The following is a 20,756-nucleotide window of genomic DNA, read 5'->3' on the forward strand; positions in this document are numbered from 1 at the left end:
CTGTAAAAAACCGGACCTGTCAAATCTTCAGGTTACGTAAGCGGACCCTGTGAAAAACGGGAAATGATGATGACATCTCACAGCTGGACACAGACCGAAAGTCCCCTCAATCAACCGAAGGCGGTGTGGATCATACTCCGTCTCTTGGTTGGTGATATCATTAAGTAAGGACAAAATTCCTTTTCACCAAATGTCCGGGAAGAAAGCAGTTGAGCTCCTTGAAAATAAAATAAACATATCAACATTATGAAGCTCTTTTATTTTGAACAATATCACTTAACCTTAAAGTATTTAATACTATTGTTTTCACAGTTCACAACTGTCCCTTTAAGGTTGAATTACATCTGACCACACCGCATTGAACTCTTCTATGTTTCTATCCTTGTCTGACACTCACAACCGTCGTTTCCTAGAGCGAGAAAGAGCATAAGAGCAACCGCACGAAATAAAAGGATATAAAGCATAGGAAAGTGCGGCCCGGTGCTGTCAGTTGTGGTTCAACCCTTAATACGCAATGATGAGGAAACTACACAGAATAAGCACAGACACTTGCAACCTTGCTGCTGATGACCATAAAGTCCAATTTGGACTCTCCTCTGGTCACGACGTTGGTGATACATCTGCAGTAAGAAAGTACAGTTATTAACTGTGTTATTCCAATCTCTTTTGTTTTTTGATATTATACACAAGGTATTTGTGACATCGTAACGAAAAGACATAATAACGGGTTCTTACCGCGTTTAAAGCAGGGATATGAGACTCCCGATATTGCAATAGTGTCGAAATATCGGGAGTCTGATATCCCTGCTTTAAACGCGGTAAGAACCCCTTATTATGTGTTTTAATTGTGATAATAACCGCGTAACTTAAAACAATGTATCGTAACGAAAACTTTGAGGGATGATTTAGACCATGATTCTGAGTTGATATCAAGTGGAATTTTCTGTCGCAAAAGTATGGAACTGAAAATAATTAGAAAAAAACATGAATTTTCCGACAGGAAATTCCACTTGATATCGACTCAGAATCATGGTCTGAAATTCTGAATCATCCCCCTCAGTATTCGGTTCGGTGTCACTAACACCCAGTATTTATCCAGGGGACGTACCTACCTAAGTTTTGCATTTGATGTTGGCTGAGGACAACTACAAAGTTATCCTCATCGAAGAAGTCTTTCTTCAGGGTCCGCTCCTCATCCTTTTCCGTATCTGTGGATACAAGAAGGCTTTATAAAAAAAAAGCTCCGATATTTCCAATCGGGGTAGTTAAGGTGCATCGCATGACGCCTTGAAGCTCGTGTTTCATGTGCGTGCGTGCTACTTATATCGTCTGCCAGGGTAGGTTTTTCAAAATCAATATAGATGGCGTTGTACAGATTTAACATGTTAATTTCCATATTTCTCAATTCTCGCGTACATAATTATACTAAAATATAATGTAATGGCAGATGCATATAATATATAAAAATAAATGTTGATTGATATTCGGATCAGATTATGATACAGAATTATGTTGCTACCTATATTGCTTTCTTTTGATCAGAATGATGTATTGGGCGGATGATGTATTGTGTCATAAAGATAAAAGATGCATATGTCTGTTATCCGTGAAATTAGATGAAGATTAGTTAAAAGAAAGCAACTCTGTACAGAGTCATCTATGTGTTTTTTGACACCTTAGCCTGGACAGTCCCTCATCAGAAAAAATGCTTAACTAGAATAGAATAATAATAATAATAAAAACTAAAAAAATAATGATAATAATTTAAAAAAGATACATAATAATATAATTTAGTTCTGTGCAATAAAGTATATTTGATTTGATTTAATAATTTATTTGCCAGAAAACTTTATTTACAGTTATTGTATACAGTAGTCCGTGTTTTTAGCTTACAAGTAAGCATGCATATTATTATACTGTTATGCTACACATGCATCTACAATTACATAAGAATTATATAATACAAATCAATCATAAAATAAAATAATAATAAAACTCTAATTAAAAATGTAAAACTCTAATTAATGAATTACTAGTTAATACTATAAAAGCAGTGTTGTAGCAACCATTTTGTCAAATTAACTTTAAGAGCAGCTTTGGTCATATTTGTAAATGCGGTGGGAAGTTTATTATATATAACTACTTATACACATATTAGAAATATTCCTCTTGTAAATATTATTTCCGGACAGGAGGTTGATATAGCAGGTTCATAATATATTCAAATTCAAAAATATCTTTATTCAGTAGGTAACATAGTTACACTTTGAATCGTCAATTTTTACATAACGAACGTCTCATCCGCCTAAAACTACTGCAGTTTCTCACAACCTGTATAACCGGGGAAAAGAAGCTGCAAGAAAAACCTCGGCACAGGGCCCTAGACGTTCTTTAAAAAAATAAAAATAAACATAAAATATTGATATACAATTGAGTAATTTAGCTGCCTAATATCAGTTCTCAGACAGTTAATCCCATCCATTCATATCTTCTAAATAATCACTAACTTTATAATAACCTTTTTTGTAAAGTTTTTGTTTAACTACTGTCTTAAAAGTATACTTACGTGGATTAACCGTGGTGGATATTACTTCGTGTTTCGTGGTCTCTACCGAAGTCGACGTGAACGTAGTCGTAACCAGAGCTGAAAGAAAAATACTTGTTTAATGTATAACAATAATAAAGCCTCATCTTTATTTTTCTTTTTCTTTCTTTTTTTTTCTTTTTTTCTTTCTTTTTTTTCATCGTATCAACAGTGGCTGCAAGTTGTCTTTGATTACTTGTGGCTCTGCCTACCCCATTAGGGATTACGGGCGTGAGTTTATGTATGTATGTATTATTTTGGTCCTTGACTTCCTTATAAGACACGACGTTAACCTTTAATCTGGTCCATGTAAGCTCCTCTTGGTCTTCCCCTCAAGGAATTGGCCTTTGATAGACTGGAATGGAAAATGTTACACCGACAAGAGCGTGGCTCTTAAATTGATGATGATGATTATTTTGGTGCAATAAAATTGAATTGAATGAAACAATGGATTTCGTATAATTGTGAACATCATCATCATCATCCATCAGCTCGCATCATCCCGCCGCTGGGTATTATGTCGCCTCTTTGCAATCTTCATCAACCCTCCATCTTTTCCGGTCTAAAAAACATATCCAACCTTATCAACCCTGCCGAGGATAAAAACTGCCTATTTATAGTATTATGTGTCGCTACGCTACTGTTGAGTGTTTTTAAATTTCGTCAGTTCCCTATACTATATTTAAATAAACAAACATAATTATTTTAGTTATATTTTTAGACTATAACCCTTTACGCAGCGTGTAACTGCAAAATCATATTTATTTCCTAAAGATCAGAACGAAGAAAATTTTCAAAACTACCAAAGTGTTCTTTTTTATATTATGTTCCCACCGAGAATCAAACCCGGGACGTCCGGATCGAGATACCAACGCTCTAACTATCAGACCACCGAGGACGTCACAAAAATCACTTTGTGATCCCTAGTTTGGTTAGGACATTACAGGCTGATCACCTGATTGTCCGAAAGTGAGATGATCCGTGCTTCGGAAGGCACGTTAAGTCGTTGGTCCCGGTTACTACTTACTGATGTAAGTATGTAGTCGTTACATGAGTCACGTCAGGGGCCTTTGGCGGCTCAATTATAACCCTGACACCAGGGTTGATGATGCTGGTATTCCACCTCACAACCCACACGATAGAAGAAGACCGAGGACGTTATATTGTTATTGATAACAATCCTATTTTTTTATTATCTTTACCTCAATCTAGTAAAATAAGAAATATACCTAAGGATGAATGATTATAGGTAATTGGCCAACCAACCTACCCTTAAGTAGATAATAATTTAAGAATGTATACTCTAAAAAATATATTTATAATAAAAAAACTTCTTAATTATTTCAGGCAAATATTTCTTTTTCTTCCATTACCAAAACCCTTGTTAAACAACCTTCCTTAATTATTAGAAGAGGAAGTAGGTTTAATTAGGCTTGCATTTATCATTAAAAATCTTTTTTTAATAATTATTTTAAAAAGACTAGTGCCCCCGTGCCCCTAACCGCCCCGCAGTGTCGGTTTGTTTACTAGAAAGTTGTGTATGTATGTAGTCCAAGTTAATACATACATACATAAAATCACGCCTTTTTCCCGTTGATTGTAAGTTTTAATGAAATTATATGAGAAACCAGATTGATGGCTGAGGAAGACCTCTAGGTCTAGGCCGTCCTTCTAAGGACGTACGTATATATGGACCAAATTGGAAATGTCCTTAGAAAAGGTTTAGTACGATCTACTCTGAACCGGCGTGCGTGTATGAAACGATTGATGAATGTGGAGGAAGCAATAGAAGTGTATCAGGATCGAAGCAAATGGAATCCCATAGTCTCTGCTTACCTCGCTCAAAAATCAAAATTATTTATTTATATACTTACAAAGTTAGCGCTTTTTGAACGTCAAAAATTAAATTACATATTATGTAACCAGCTGTAAAACTACTGCCACATCGGAATCTGTAACGCTGAAGGAAAGACGTGGCCAGAAAACCTCCCAGCACAGGGCCCTAGTCCTACTGTGTCATGTTTTCCTTCCTTTTAAAAAAAAATCCAGTTTCGGTGGGAAATGGACATGAGTTTATGTATGTATGTATGAAAACCCATTATGATAAACACAGGAGAACCTGATAATACTTACTGTAAAGTGTAATGTCATCCCATGCAGACCCTAGGGCGTTTTCAGCGTGACAACTATACGGCCCAATGTCATCTCTTGACAGCTCGGTCACCCTCAGGGAGGCTTCATGCTTATAACCCTTCGACGACACACTCATCTGGTACTTTGAACCTGTGGAGTAAAGAAGTGCCTGTAGCGACAGCATAGAATAAGGACGACTACGTATAGAACGGCAACTCTCCGCTCCCCGCCAGCGTCTGAGCTAGGTTTACCTCCCCCCGACCCTCGGACATAGTTTAGTCTTGAATCTTTTTTATCAGTTTAGTTTATACGTTCGAATTTTGAAATTAGACGCCGGCTTTCTTTCGTCTGATTCGAATATTTGATCACACAGTAATAAGCGTTTTCAACTAGTCAAATCAATTACTTTTTACAAAACACGAAATTATTATTATGGAATTTGTTTGAAAAAGCACACTATGACGTCATAGAAAAAAATGATAAAATGTCGGACTTATTATTACGTTTTTCTTGCTTAATATTCATAAATAAGTTATATAGACAAATGAAAATGCTTTTCGCTAGTTTTAGATGTGTTTTTATTTAGTAATCAGAATTTAAGTAATTTGTCTTGAACCTAGTTCACGAGCCAATTGCGGCCTGCGCGCGCCGGCGATGCGTGGCGCCTATAAATATTTACTTTTCATGGTGACAGTTCATCAAAACATGCTCTCTCTCTCTCTCTCTTTATTAATTTAAGAGCTGCGCTTTTGTCGGTGGAGTAATCGCCTTCAATACTCCATAGATAGGGCGTGTAGAACGGTGGTTGCCCCAATCGCCTTCCACAAAACATGCTAATAATTTGGAATAAAATTTAACCTAGGCTAAGTGATTAGTTTAAAAATTATGTGAATGTAATTATTTAGTTTAGTGATTTTTTTAAGCCTAGTGTAAAGCCTATTTATTTACGAGTATATTGTGAAACTTAATTGTTCAAAATTTCTTGTTTGTGATTTGTCAAATAGCAATACTTATTGCTTTTGTAGATGAATTGCTTTTTGTGGCTTTTTTAACTCCCCTGTTATAAGAAGAAAATTGCTCGCTTGGCCGGTGCTAGTGGCATTTTTTTTACCTTTGATGAGTTTGCTCTTGGCCCCAGACTTGCCCGAAAGCATTGACGAGGCCTAAGATGGAGCTCGCCCAGAAGGTAACAAAAAATAAAACTCTCAATGATAAAAGTAACTCACCATTATGCAGTCTTCCCTCCAGATGCGTCCAGTACACTACTGGTACGGGATAAGTCTCAATCTTGCACAGCATCGTCACTGTCTCGCCGACGTACCCACCAATCATTTTCTGAGACATTCTCACTGATGGTTTGCCTGGAACGTTGTCATTTTTTACTCCAAATCCAATACCTATATACATCTACGAACTACAACGTCGCTTTATAGCGAAAAACACGCAAGCGCCTTTTTGAAAATCTGTTTCTGTGAGATTTTCACCAAACACCATGGAGGTGGCCAATCAGCTACCGTCTTTACCATAAGGGCACACGGGGCCCGTGCCCATGGCCCCCATTCTCTGGGGTCCCCGAAGGATCCACAATTTTTCTCACACATTTATTCTCAAAACATTTTTGTCGGGCACATTACATTTTTTCCATAAATCAGGAATCTTATCAGAAGGTTAGATTTACTACGCCATTATATTATTGATGACTGCAACTTTTCCAAAAACAAAAACCTATGCTGTATTTGATTACCTATAAATGGGTTTATAGGTACTTAGTAAAAAATGTAAGTGTTTTTCTTTTTTTAATTTCCAATTCGCTTTCTTTACTTTTAAAAAGGGCCCTAAATTCTTGTGTGCCCAAGGGCCCCAGCCTAGTTTAAGACGGCGCTGCAATCAGCTCGCGACAACAAACACTCAAGGACCCCGATACCGACTATTTCCCCCATTCAGCTCGCTTATCGCTATCGACATACTAGGGTCGATTATAGGTAATCCTCCCAGACGACGTCCTGAGCCGAGGTTCGCTCACCAGGCCTGTTATCTTAAATTTTGTACCGGGTGAGAGCCCTCAGCGCTCCCTATTTGTCCGGCCAAGTAGTTAATGCCATCTGCGGCAAACCTACAATAAGTAACGTTAAAAAAAGTGCTAAGAAGGAATTTATATTTCTTATCCACAATAAAATAACTTTTAGCTTGTAGTTAACATTCTTCTGAATAGTATTTAAGTTTTTTAATTGTGGATGATTTATAATTATAAAGAAAACTTTGGAGACAAAGATATATTTTAGGGATTGTCAAGATGAACTTTACCCTTTGTGTGGAAGAGGTCAAAATACTCAAGCTCTATAACCTGAAGATTTGACGGGTCCGGTTTTTACAGAAGCTACTGCCTGTCTGACCTTCCAACTGGTCAGACAGGCAGTCGCTTCTGTAAAACTGGTTATTACATAATAAGTATTAATAAGTCATGTAAAAAAAAAAGAAAAAACTACTTATACGTCACGTCAAAAAATCTTAAAAGAAGTTGTATGTTCGTACTTACATAGGACGTGGAGCATTATCCTCTTGCTGACTGAGGGCGGCACTCCGTTGGTGGCTATACAGAGGTACGCCCCACTCATGTCCCTCTGCACTGCCGTCATGTTCAACCATTCCCCGCTCCACTTGCCCACTGCCGACAGTACTCAATATTACATAACACAACACATCTACGAGAGAGGGTGAAGAAATAGGTTATAGATTTGGTATGACTTTGTTGAATATAATAATTATTAGGGAGCGGGAAAATAAAATGCGTCATTCGTCGTTACCCCATTTTTGTATCTCTTTTATTTGGCGTTGGTTAACAGCGCCATCTGTTGGTTCTTTTGGTTACTACTTTACAATTTTCCTATCATAAAATATGGACGTAGCCAGCTAGCTAAATTAAATTGTTATAGGTTTTGTAGAAATAAGAAAGGCGAGACGAATATTCGTTATACTCTTTATTTCGTTTGCACCGGAGATGTACGAGAGAGGAGCCTATTAGAGCCCCGTAACACAAACACGCTGCGTTGCTGCTTGTCTGTGACAGAGGGGATGTGTGCTCGCTCCAGGTCCTACCTGATGCAAAGGCTGTCCATCGCCATTCAACGTGGCAACGCTGTGAGTGTCATGGGGACCTTTGCGGCGGGTGAGGCGAGGGCGGGAGTTGGTGTCTGTTTGACTAAGCAGGGATCCCTGCTACAGCTACAATGTTTAGTTAAGGTATTTTCTGTTTTTTATTATTATTCATTGTTTTAAGTTTACGCGGTTATTATCATAATTAAAGCACATAATAACGGTCCATTTAAACGCGGTAAGAACCCGTTATTATGTGCTTTTTTATTATTATTATTTTTAAATATTGTGATAGATTGTATATTATTTTGTTTAATAAAATGTCTACTTATGTAAAAAAATCACAATACAACATAAGTTCACGACTATGTCCCAATGGGGTAGGCAGACGTACATCCATCGTAAGATGAACCAAGTACCCACACCTCCCCACGCTAAAAACGATTTGTCGTCGCCGGGGTTTGAACTCGTAGCCGGCCGCCGCATTACAAAACGGCCCTGTTTTTGAAAACGGCTAGCCGTAATGTAATACAGCGGATTATACAATCCGACTGCGACATAAGTACATATTATTTTATATTTCTACACCCACTCAATAGCTAATATTGTGGGCACGTGGTTAATGCCAATATTTTAATGTCAAGCGCAAATAAATTATTCCCTGAGGCCTTTGATTTATTAACTGTCACCTAATTTTCTGTAGTTCATTACGCGATTCTATATGACTACCTAACAACTTAATCGGGTTTCTTCTAGATACAATTTTTATACTCTATGCAAATCCGTTCAGTGGTTTATTTTTTTTATTTTATTTAGAAGGTATACCAACAGTACACATATTGTAAAGTTATAAAATTCAAGTCTTAAGTTAATTTATGTACATGTGCCTCAATTATAGGTACACACTGCATTCACAATTACAACAACAAAACGTATATATTATATCTAGGTGTTAATATACTTAAATAAATATGTAAAACTTAAACTTGTGGTTTTAAGATTTGCTCGAACGCGTATTTATAGGAAAAAGTTCTATACTCTAACCACTGAATTCCACTTTATTGAGCTGTTTGAATTGATGTTTGAATTATAAAGATAATTTAATATGACGTTGTTTCCAGGATTTGCGGCAATATTTACAATATTTATCATAGAATAATGTTTTTATTTCCGGTTAATGGCAATAGGCTCGTCCCCTATGGGACTTAAACATATATATCTGGCGATGATTGGGTCTACCTATGGGCAAATGGGTCGTTCTTATTTTTTGCTACATTTGACCGATATTGGTGTGTCAAAAATTCGATTGTTTTTCAAAGATATTTATAAGATTTGTATCGTGTGTACTACTTATTATGTTTACAAATAAAATGTGATGGAAGGCACACATACTAAACACTTCTGCCTACCCCTTCGGGGATACAGATGCTGTGTTAAATTATTTATGCTTTACAGAATAAAACACCGTGTCACCGTGTGTGTAAACGTCGTGTCTTATAGGGAAGTCAAGGAATTGGCCTTTGATAGACTGGAATGGAAAATGCTACACCGACAAGAGCGTGGCTCTTAAATTGATGATGATGATGAGAATAAAACACCTATTTAAGTCTAATGTTTACGTTAACAAAAGCGTAAACTATTTTATCTAGGCCGGCGAGGATGTAGACAAAAAATAAAATTTTTAACAAAAAAAAAACCGACTTCAAACGCAAAACTAAAAAGCAATAAATAAATTTACTTCCCACAAAGTAATTAGTACGTATTTTCAATTAGTTAATTATTTTATAAATCTGAAGCCGGTGCCAAGGAAATGCTACAACGAAGTACCGATTCATATATTTTTTAATACTGATTGTTTTGTAATTTTTTGTTTGACATTGTTTTGCAATTGCTTTGATATAGGTATTAAACAATATTGTGTGTACATAGTAATTTGATATTGTAGTAGGGTTGTTGTAGCATTTACTTGGCACCGACTTCAGAATTATAAATTAATTAACTAATTGAAAATACGTACTAATTACTTTGTGGGAAGTAAATTTATTTATTGCTTTTTAGTTTTGCGTTTGAAGTCGGTTTTTTTTTTGTTAAAAATTTTATTTTATTTTACGATTTTAAGTGATGGTTAGACCGAGCAAGGATGCAGACAGACAGATTTTCTGATTTATATTCATATATAATAATATAATATATTATTAGTAGTGATCACAATTATTATTGATGAACATGTTTACACACACACACTCACACACGCGCTAACGCACACGAGCACACGCGCACGTACACACGCACACACACAGATACACGCACACACACAGACACACGCACACACACACACACACACACACACGCGCGCGCGCGCGCACACATACGCACACACACACACACACACATGTGTATGTGTACATACACACATGTGGTTGTCAGTGGAAGCTGCTATCATACACACTCACGCATACATATAGATACAGTAGATTTCGCGTGGTTCGCTCGCTGCTAAAGCAGCTCGCGTGTCCTGTTTATTCGAAACTGTCCCTCTTCGTATGGCGGCCATCTTGTTTTTCCGCCATTTTGTTTTATTTCACCGGCGACAGAATTTGACCAAGATTTAAATGGGTGTCGTGGAAACAAACAAAATCCAGGTGCAATAGGTTTGCCAGACCGTAGGATGTCTCTCTGATTGGGAGCAGTTTTCAAAGATGACGTTCCGATCACACCCCTATACATCATTTTTACCCCCAAGACATTTTCTGGAAAAACAAAATTTTGTATGGCGGCCATCTTGTTTTTTCGCCATTTTGTATTTTTTTCACCGGCCATTAAATTCGACCAAGATTTAAATAGGTTTCGTGAAAGAAAAATTGGTTCAGGTGTGATAGTTTCGCCAGGCCGTAGGGTGTCACCCTGATGCGGAGCAGTTTTCGAAAATCGGGAAGTATTTCCATACTTAACATGACGATCCGATCACAACCCCGATATATATTTTATATCCCGAGACATTTTCTGAAAAAACAAAATTGTGTATGGCGGCCATCTTGTTTTTCCGCCATTTTGTTTTTTTTTACGCGCTATGGAATTTGACCAAGATTTAAATAAGTGCTCTGAAAGAAATATTGGTTCACGTGCGATAGTTTTGCCAGGCCGTAGAGTATCTCTCTGATGCGGAGCAGTTTTTGGTGACCAGAAAGTATTTCCGTACTCTACATGACGTTTTGAGTAAGCGCCCCATACATTATTTTTACCCAAACGGGCTTCTTCCAAAATCGACAAAATTTTGTATGGCGGCCATCTTTTTTTTCCGCCATTTTGTTTTTTTGCACCGGCGATTGAATTTGATCAAGATTTAAATACGTTTCGTGAAAGAAAAATTGCTCCAGGTTGTATAGTTTTGCCAGGCCATAGGGTATCTCCCTGATGCTGACCAGTTTTCGAAGGTCGGGAAGTTTTCCCGAAGCCTAAAGATCGATCCGATCAATATGACTTTACAAACGCACTAGTCGCTCCTACGATTTTTTAAAATTCCCCTCGATTTCTCTGGTCTTCCATCATCAGATCCTGACTTCCTTGACATGGGACCCCCTTGGGTATATCTCCTTTCAAACAAAAAAAGAATTATCAAAATCGGTTCATATACGACGAAGATATGCCCGAACAAACATAAAAAAAAAAAAAAAAAAAAAAAAAAAAAAAAAATATACGGTCGAATTGAGAACCTCCTCCTTTTTTGAAGTCGGTAAAAATGGCATAATTTTCATTAAAAAACTTACGTCATACCAATAATTATATTATTGAATAATTAATAATTTATTCAAAGGTATTAAGTAGGTAGGAACTTTGTCGTACAAAGTTACAGGGCGCACGTAATTAGCATATTTCACAGGATATGTATGAAGCTGTGACAAAGTACTCATTAAGTACCTTATCTTTGTAAGCATAGGACACACACATTCTTAAGATGGATATTATGAACTGTATGGTGACAGGCATTATAATCCATCATATTATAAAATCATTTTAGAAGCAACTACACTCTCTCTCTGTCGGTTTTACGATAGATATACTTAACATAACATAACAAATGCTTTATTGCACAAACAGGAAAAATCAAAATACAAAACAAAAGAGAAATAGAATGAGTACAATAGGCGGCCTTATTGCTAAGTAGCAATCTTTTCCAGGCAACCTTTAAGTATAGGAGCTATTTAATATTATATATTATAGCGGAATAGTGCAGCATGGGAATACTTGCCTACAATGCTAAGGATAGACAGCAAATATCAGAAATATACTAATAAATTATATTTGCACTTGTTTGTTTGTATACTCTTTATTGCATTTCTATAGTATATAACAACGCGTTCAGGGTGCTGATGGGGCTGCCGCGGCGTTCCAGCGCGTCAGGGATGTTCGCTGAGGCGCGGGTCGACTGCTTTTACACCACAATGCGTAAACGATGCACATCACTGACTCGTAGGATCCGCGCCAGCCCCAACAGTATCCTGAGCATGATTGTAAGTAGGCTGGACTGTCCGTACATGACTCATTGCTCCACGAGTCACTTGTACAGGAGCAGTAAATAAATGTCTTATTTTTATTTCAATTTTATTGTGTATGTGTGTGTATTGTGTATCTATGTAATACTAATATTAGTGAGTAAGAAATCATTGTTACTAACAACCTGGGTCTAAGTTACCCGTAATTTTTTTTTTTATAGTGATTATTATTATTAGGTTAAGGTATTATATTTCTTTTTTCTCTTCTTTTTTAAGTAAACAGGATGTTAGTGACATAGTAAAGAAAACTTTGAGGGATGATTCAGACCATAATTCTGAGTTAATATCAAGTGGAATTTTCTGTCGCAAAAGTATGGAACTGAAGATAATAAACAAAACACTTAAACTTTCATGAATTTTCAGACAGAAAATTTCACTTGATATCAACTCACAATCATGGGCTGACTCATCCTTACTCGTATGCCTATCTGTACGGGGTCTAACTGACATCGTAACGAATACTGAGGGGGATGATTCAGTTCATTATTCTAAGTTAAATATCAAGTCGAATTTTCCATCGCATAAGTATACAATTGAAAATTCCACGCGATATTAATCATTGAGTCTATTGAGTCATTGTTACTAACAACCTGGGTCTAAGTTACCCGTAATAAAAATTATTTTATTTTATTTATTTTTTTTATTAACTCAATAATCTACCTCGGTATTCGTTACGATGCCACTAACGCCCTGTATAATATTGTATGAACCATGTTGTCTGATTTAAATATAATATATTTAACTCGGGTCGTCCGCTCATCTTGCGAAGGTAGTACTTTTGAATACCCCTAGTGGTAATATAGTTGTGAGCTCTTGTTAACTCCTTCTTCTCTCGTGTAGGTTGTGAGATTAATGGCCGACATCATCAAGCCTGGTTTCAGGGTTACTATTGAGTCAGGGTTACTATTGAAACAGAGTCAGGTTTATTGTAACGACTATATAAGTTTGTTCTGTGTGTCTGGTTAGCCAAGTTGCAAACGATTATGACGATCGACAGTGACATATAAAATGTATGGTATTGACATAATGTGACATGTGATAAAAGGTATGAAAGTTGTCAGGGTCACATAAGGTGGCAATGATAAAAATGTATGGGATTGACATAGGGTGACATAAGGTGACATATAAAAATGTATGGGATTGACATGTCACCTTATAATATTTTTATCACTGTCACTATTTATTGTCATAATCGCTTGCAACTTGGCTTAGGCAGTATTGTGTGCTGTTATTTAGCTACCTGTGTGTGTAGCTAGTGTGATGGGGCTGTTATCTTCTCTGCGCCAGGTGATGGCTGGCGGTGGTATGCCCGAGGCTGCGCAGTGCAGGGACACGTGGTCTCCCTCGCGCACCAGCACCGACCCGCTGCTGCTACTGTCTTCTATATCTGGTGGTACTGCCGGCAGAATACCATTATCAGGCCCTAGCTAAGTTGCAAACGATTATGACAATCGACAGTGACAGTGATAAAAATGTATGGGATTGACATAAGGTGACATGTCAAACCCATGAATGATAGAATAAGAAACAGTGTGAGTGGATTCACACCCATACATTTTTATCAGAATCGTTTGCAACTTGGCTGAAGCGCCAGGCTTCCCCTCAATCAACAGGTGGAGGTACGGAGCATACTCCACCAAGCTGCTCTACATTGAAGCCTACTGAGGGTACGGATGGGGACGCAGGGGGACGAATTTAAAATATATTATATTACCTGAAACCTGCAAGATATGTGTCTGCGTGATCATGGGTTCCGTGTTGATCTGGCACATGTACCTCCCGCCATCAGAGGGCCTCACGTCCCTCACTGTGAGGGCCCACGATTGCGGGTCCAGACGGGCCACCCCCACCCTGTGATTCTTCGTGATTACATGTGGCCCCAGCGTCAGGATTGTCTGCGTGTCCACGCGCAGCCACGCCACCTGGGAAATGTCTTGATTTGTATATTTTTTATAAGGTAACAAGATACAGTAGCACTGAATTCCACTAACCTGACCACAGATCAAAGAAATAAAGAGATACTCGTATGCACTCAACATTAAATTACACGAGTCTACATGTTGGCTATTAACTCACATCGACGTGAAGTGAAGTGAAGCGGCCGCTCATTTCTGATATTTCTGGCTAGACCGCTACATTGATTTAACCGTTATTCATTGCGTAGTAACACAAGCCCTGGTTATGGTTGCGCGATACCAAAGAAGCAACGAATGTGGAAAGTTTTATAATACCGTTGCTTTATATTATATGATCATTTTGTGCATATTTCGGTCCCATAGGCTGTGCTCCCGCGGCATCATAATAGGAGGCCAAACAGCATTATCGCCAGCTGAATAAGTGAACATCGCCTTTCCTTTACTGACAAAGTGAGTTTGTAGAAATTGCGATCTTCACGTCGGCACCTACCGTCACGTATTGATTGTGTCGAATGATTCATTTTCCACCAACTCTCGTACTAGCACTATTGCTCTCATATTTGTATGAGATATACGTGTCAACTCAAATATTCATAGCTTGGTATTCAAATTGGAAGCGCTTTTCGAGTCTAACGTTTGCGTTTGTTTTTTTTTTTCAAAAAGGTTTTTTGTACGTTCGTGATTGATATCAAAGCCATATTTCGTGTTGAAGTCCGTAGATATTATATGATGAACCATAATTTCTGGTTTTTTAGGCTCAACAGCCTATGTTTACGATGACTATACATTAGCTACATACATCCCACTGCTGGGCAGCAACCTCCCCACAAAAACAATAAGAAGGGGTCTAGAGCATATATATGCCACTGCGTGGCTCTGATGTTGGCTGGAGGAGGTGGTTTTTCACTGCTTTTTCAAAACATTAATTACAATTAGCATTATAGGTATCATTGGGCTCAACTCTGCACTGACGTGCGTGTATGAAACGATTGATGAACGTGGAAGAAGCAAGAGAAGTGCGTCAGGATCGAAGCATATAGAATTTCATAATCTCTGCTTACGCTGGTGTAAAAATTAATCAAACTAATCAAACAATTTACTTTGTAGTTCGAACTGGCCAAAGAACAATCGTTTAAGAACGTGTAAGGTCCTGTGCCGAGATTTTTCTTGCAGCCACTTTTCCTTGGCAGGTTGCAGTGGTTTTAAAATCAGACATTCGATAAAAAATATATTTTAGTAAGTATGTAAAAATTGAGGAGCTCGGTGGCGCAGCGGTAAACGCGCTCGGTCTGCGATTGTTAAAGTTAAGCAACTTTCGCAAAGGCCGGTCATAAGATGGGTGACCACAAAAAAAAAGTTTTCATCTCGAGCTCCTCCGTGCTTCGGAAGGCACGTTAAGCCGTTGGTCCCGGCTGCATTAGCAGTCGTTAATAACCATCAATCCGTACTGGGCCCGCGTGATGGTTTAAGGCCCGATCTCCCTATCCATCCATAGGGAAGGCCCGTGCTCCAGCAGTGGGGACGTTAATGGGCTGATGATGATGATGATGACTGCTATTGGGCTCACCTTGTAGCTGTGAAGGTTCTCCACGGTGCATACCAGTGTTGCATCTCTCCCCACCACCACGGTCACATTGGACCCCTCCCCAGAGAACATAGGGTCGTCTGGAATCAATAGCACTTACTTAGAATAAACATAACAGCATCACGCTTGTATCCCCAGAGGGGTAGGTAGAGGTTTAAAAAAAGGTTTATTTCTCCACTTAAAACACAAAACAAAACAAAAAAATTATTTACAGGCTAACATTGTGATACAAGTGTATTTTAAGGGAGCTGGTGCTTGTAAAAGGATTTCCCTTGTAAAACCCACGTAATAAAGGGCAAGCCCATTACCGGGCACAAATCCTGAAAACCACGTGATATTAATTATCTATCTTCTTCTTATCGTGTGGGTTGTGAGGTAGAATACCAACCTCATCAACCCTGGTGTCAGGGTTATGATTGAGCCACCAAAGGCCACACCCATGGCTCATGTAACGATTACTCACATTACTTATTCATTAGTCAGTGTTATCAGTTAGTCATTAGTTTCTAGTTATCACCCTCCAGATAAAGCCTTGCCTCCAAGCGACAAAACTCGTGTTTTGGCATATGTCAGGAACACTCTTAAAAATTGGATAAGTAAGCGGACCCTGTGAAAACGGGTTGACGCTAGGCAGATGATGAAATAATACATGCTGCAACTTTTTAATTCTTCTTCTTATCGTGTGGGTTGTGAGGTAGAATACCAACCTCATCAACCCTGGTGTCAGGGTTACGATTGAGCCGCCAAAGGCCCCTGACATGGCTCATGTAACGACTACTTACTTACATCAGAAAGTAATAACCGGGACCAACGGCTTAACGTGCCTTCCGAAGCACCGATCATCTTACTTTCGGACAATCAGGTGATCAGCCTGTAATGTCCTAACCAAACTAGGGATCACAAAGTGATTTTTGTGATCCAAACATGAATTATCTGTGATCCAAACATGAATTGAAACTCATAAAGTCGAATTCAGTGGCTTAGAGCCTTTACCGGAGTTCGAGCCCGGAAATATCAAAATAATTACTTTGTTTGTTTTGGCTCAATAGTAACCCTGACACCAGGGTCGATGAGGTTAGTACTCCACCTCACAACCCACACGATAGAAGAAGATTACTTTGTGTCTGGCATTTCGGAAGACACGTTAAGCCTACTAGTCCAAAAGACTTTCACCAACCCGCAGTGGTGCAGCGTAGTTTATTTATTTATTTCAAATCGGGAAACAAACAGCTTAAATAACAATTTATAAAATGCAAATAGTTTGTACCAATGAAGTCTCCACTTATAAATAATACATACATCACTGAGAAGTAGACCCAAGTAATAAATAAATAATTAACAATAACTAAGTAAGTAATAAGTACTAAAAAGAAAAGTTGATGTTACATCTGTTTTAACGCTTTGTGGGCAGACACTAAATTTATTGTGCTTAAGATGAAATATGTCAATGCTATTATTTATTGTGGAGTATGCTCTATACCCCCTCCGCTTGGTTGAGGGGAGTCTGTTTATGTGTGTTATGTTATTAAAATACGTAATACCGGGTTCTTACCGCGTTAATCAAAATAAAGGGATATGAAACTCCCGATATTTCGCGGTAAGAACACGGTATTATGTGTTTTAATTATGATGATAGCCGCGTAAACCTCAAACAATGTTATGTTATTGTTTTTGTTACCTGAATAATTAGAGGTACGCTTTCTCTAAAAGTTATGTTCCTTGAATCATTAATCTTTTGGAAAGTAATTAATATCCAGACAAAAACAATTACCTACGTTATACTTGGCATTCATTAGCCTGAAATTAATTGTGTTTGTGCCGTATTTGCGATTTAGACTTCTATACAAAAGTATAATTGTTTTGAAAATAAAAATAAAAACAGCAAAGGTAGGAATAATATTAATTTGTGTATTTGGTACATGTAAGTATACATAAATATGATTGTTATTTTTATAGCACGCACTCATTCTTAGGGAAACTCATAAAGAAAAAAATAAATCGTAAGAAATGTGACTCGGACAGGACTTGAACCTGCAGTTGCAGCGTGTTAACCATTACACTCATCGTCCCCCTAGCATTATTCCGTTTTTCACAGGGTCCGCTCACCTAATCTGAAGATTTGAGAGGTCCGGCTTTTTATACAAGTGACTACATGTCTGAACTTCCAACCCGCGAAAGGAAATCCAGCCCAATACAGGTTAGATCACATACCTCCGAAAATGCATTTCTCGGGAATGTGGGTCTCCTCACGATGTTTTCCTTCACCGCTGAGCACGTGATATTCATTTATGATCCGAACGTGAATTCGAAAACAAAGTCGACAATCATTGGTTTAGGCCTGTGCTGGATTAGAACCTGCGACCTCTAAGTGAAAAGCAAGCGTTCTACCACGGCCACCACGGCTCTTCTACCGGGTCGATTTTATTTAGCTCCATAGTTCCCTCCAGTCGATTGAGGGGACGCCTGTGCCCAGCAGTGGGACGTATATACGCTGTTTATGTGTTATATTTATCGAAATATAATCACTAAGTTGTACTAAGTTATGGTCGATATTATATATATGTATATACACGTGAGTGCCTTACCAATGCAAGGCAACCATTTAATTTCCATACTACGATGGAATTGATAGTTCAGACAGGGTATTCTAGATATCCGACTAACATTCGGACGTGGCTCGAATAGGCAAAATCACTGAAATATATTTTACCAATAAGAGGGAAAAGGTAAGAATATTGTAGGATCAGGGTATTTTCAAAATCAAATTTTGTGGAGTATATAAATCATCATAATAGACCATTATAATGGAGCCCTGGTAGCCCAGTTGTAATAACTTTTAAATCTCACTGTGAGAGATCGCAGGTTTGATTCCCCGCTCAGACCTAAACCGATGATTCTCGTAATAGTTTAGAATTTATGTTTGGATCTAAACGATCTGCGATTACTCCTATAGGAATAAGGCGTGATTGTGTTGGAATAAAAATAAAAACATTAGGTCTAACAAACGTGATAAAATTTTATCATGGCCATTTTATCGATTCTGACGATATACTAATTATGTTGTTTTGTAGATTGGTATGTTGCACACAAGAAGTCACGTCTTACTGTCAAAATACAAACAAAATCACATGGCACGCATGTTAGGGAAAATAACAAACTTATCGATTTCGATAAAATGTATTGAATCGATCGATAATTTTATCACGTTGGCAATGTTAGACCTGCAGGATTAAAATTATTAAACTTCGTCACGACGCATTGCTACGTTGCTACGATTTTCGTAGCAAATACTACCACAATTGCTACGAGCCTCCTTAAGATAATAATTTGTGTCTAACGGGCTTACAAACAAACGTGGTGTAATTTTATACCGAGCATAAACTAAGAATAGGCAAAATATCTCCAAATAAAATCGGAATAACTTATACCTAGCGTCACCTTCGGGTTACGTCTCTTACTGTTGCTAAACCAACCTCCACACAGGTTTTTGTTCAGTATAAAAACCAAACCGGTAAGTACCAAAAACTGATTTTGACAAACTTAACAGATGTGACTTTTTGGTGATTTTAAGCACCATCTTAGGAGCTTTTGAAACGTTGAATTGTACATATATCAGTGATGGACTTTAAATAATCTAGCACAAACGTTTCCAAACTTTTGGTATAACCGACTATCCACCTTTCATATTATGAAATCCAAATCAAATGTTAGTGTCAAAGACACTTTATATAATTTAAACAAGAATTAACAAAACATAACACGTCTGTCTCCTCAAAGGGGTAGGCAGAGGTGTATACCTCGGCAGCAATGTTTAAGTCCCATATAATTGTCCCATATAGTTTCATTGAGGCGTTGTTGACCATACTTCTGCTCCGCAGCGGGTTAATGGAGGTGTTTGGGCTAGCCGGCACCTACTACTTAATATGCTTTCCGAAGCACATATTTAGTTCTTATCTTATCTTATTTAGCCTAAAGTGTCTCTAAAGTGGGTTATTTAGTTATTAATTAACCGTTCATCCGCCGAGATACCAGACACAATAGACTTTACATTGTGTCTGGTTGAGATCTGCGTTCCGGCGTCCCAAAAGTTAATAAGTACTTAATTAAAACACTCACCTTTACACTGGACGATACAAAGTAGAGATGACGTCACTATAAACTTGATCACATTCATTTTGTTCGATAAAAAACTTCACTGATGCAAACTAAAACACTAGTTTCACATGATTTAAAAACTTTATGATAATATGAAGCAACTCTTCATCATTCATCAATGAAAATACTGATGTAATAGTTTAATTAACACTTAAATAAAAACAACAATTGAAAAAAGAATAACAATTTGAAAAATGTTCGAATTTCAAAAGTTTTTCGATTCGTGCCGGATTTACGGAGAGGTAATACCACAGGAGCGTTCCGACCAAACTTGCGAGCTCAACTGATAGCTCAAAAGAGGATTCTGTAAGACAGTACTGCGCATGTGCGAAATTAAGTTCGTACTTTTTACTTGTAGCAACCCCAAATCCAAACTTTTATGATATGACAAAATTCCAGTCGCGTTTGTAATTTAATCTTGGAAATATTGTTTTGGAGTAGGCACACAGCGCCATGTATCTTTGGCCTAAGTATTTAAATACAGGGTGTTAGTGACATTATCGTAACGAAAACTTTGAGGGATGATGAAACTCTGAATTGATATCAAGTGAAATTTTCCGTCGCAAAAGTATGGCAAAGAAAATAAATTTACAAGTGTAGTTTAATATCCATTTAATTTTATCCTACAATACAAAAATTACAAAAACAACAACACGAGCTAATTATAAATAGAAAACCTCCTCCAGTGCGCCACACTGAGGCAGAGCGCCCAAAACGCTGGCAGCATTTCCCCTCTG

At 37.7% G+C, this 20,756-nt stretch overlaps 1 protein-coding gene across 3 annotated transcripts; it reads right to left on the bottom strand.

Moving 5' to 3' along the window:
* Positions 1–238: 238 nt before the first annotated feature.
* LOC126369680 (lachesin-like) lies at positions 239–20,117 on the bottom strand. 3 transcript variants are annotated; one of them, XM_050014239.1, is made up of 10 exons: positions 19,981–20,114; positions 15,847–15,944; positions 14,078–14,285; positions 13,604–13,759; positions 7,254–7,382; positions 5,944–6,078; positions 4,718–4,867; positions 2,567–2,644; positions 1,113–1,208; positions 239–620 (listed from the first exon to the last, which is right to left on the bottom strand). In XM_050014239.1, the coding sequence occupies exons 1-10, from the start codon at positions 20,036–20,038 to the stop codon at positions 601–603; spliced, it is 1,128 nt and encodes a 375-aa protein (XP_049870196.1). In that variant the 5' UTR covers positions 20,039–20,114; the 3' UTR covers positions 239–600. The 3 variants fall into 3 exon arrangements, with proteins under 3 accessions (XP_049870196.1, XP_049870197.1, XP_049870198.1); XM_050014240.1 differs by lacking the exon at positions 19,981–20,114 and adding an exon at positions 17,971–18,085; XM_050014241.1 differs by lacking the exon at positions 13,604–13,759 and having other exon boundaries at positions 19,981–20,117.
* Between the last annotated feature and the right edge of the window lie 639 nt (positions 20,118–20,756).

The sequence above is a fragment of the Pectinophora gossypiella genome, chromosome 9 (assembly GCF_024362695.1).
Source record: "Pectinophora gossypiella chromosome 9, ilPecGoss1.1, whole genome shotgun sequence".
Classification (NCBI taxonomy): domain Eukaryota; kingdom Metazoa; phylum Arthropoda; class Insecta; order Lepidoptera; family Gelechiidae; genus Pectinophora; species Pectinophora gossypiella.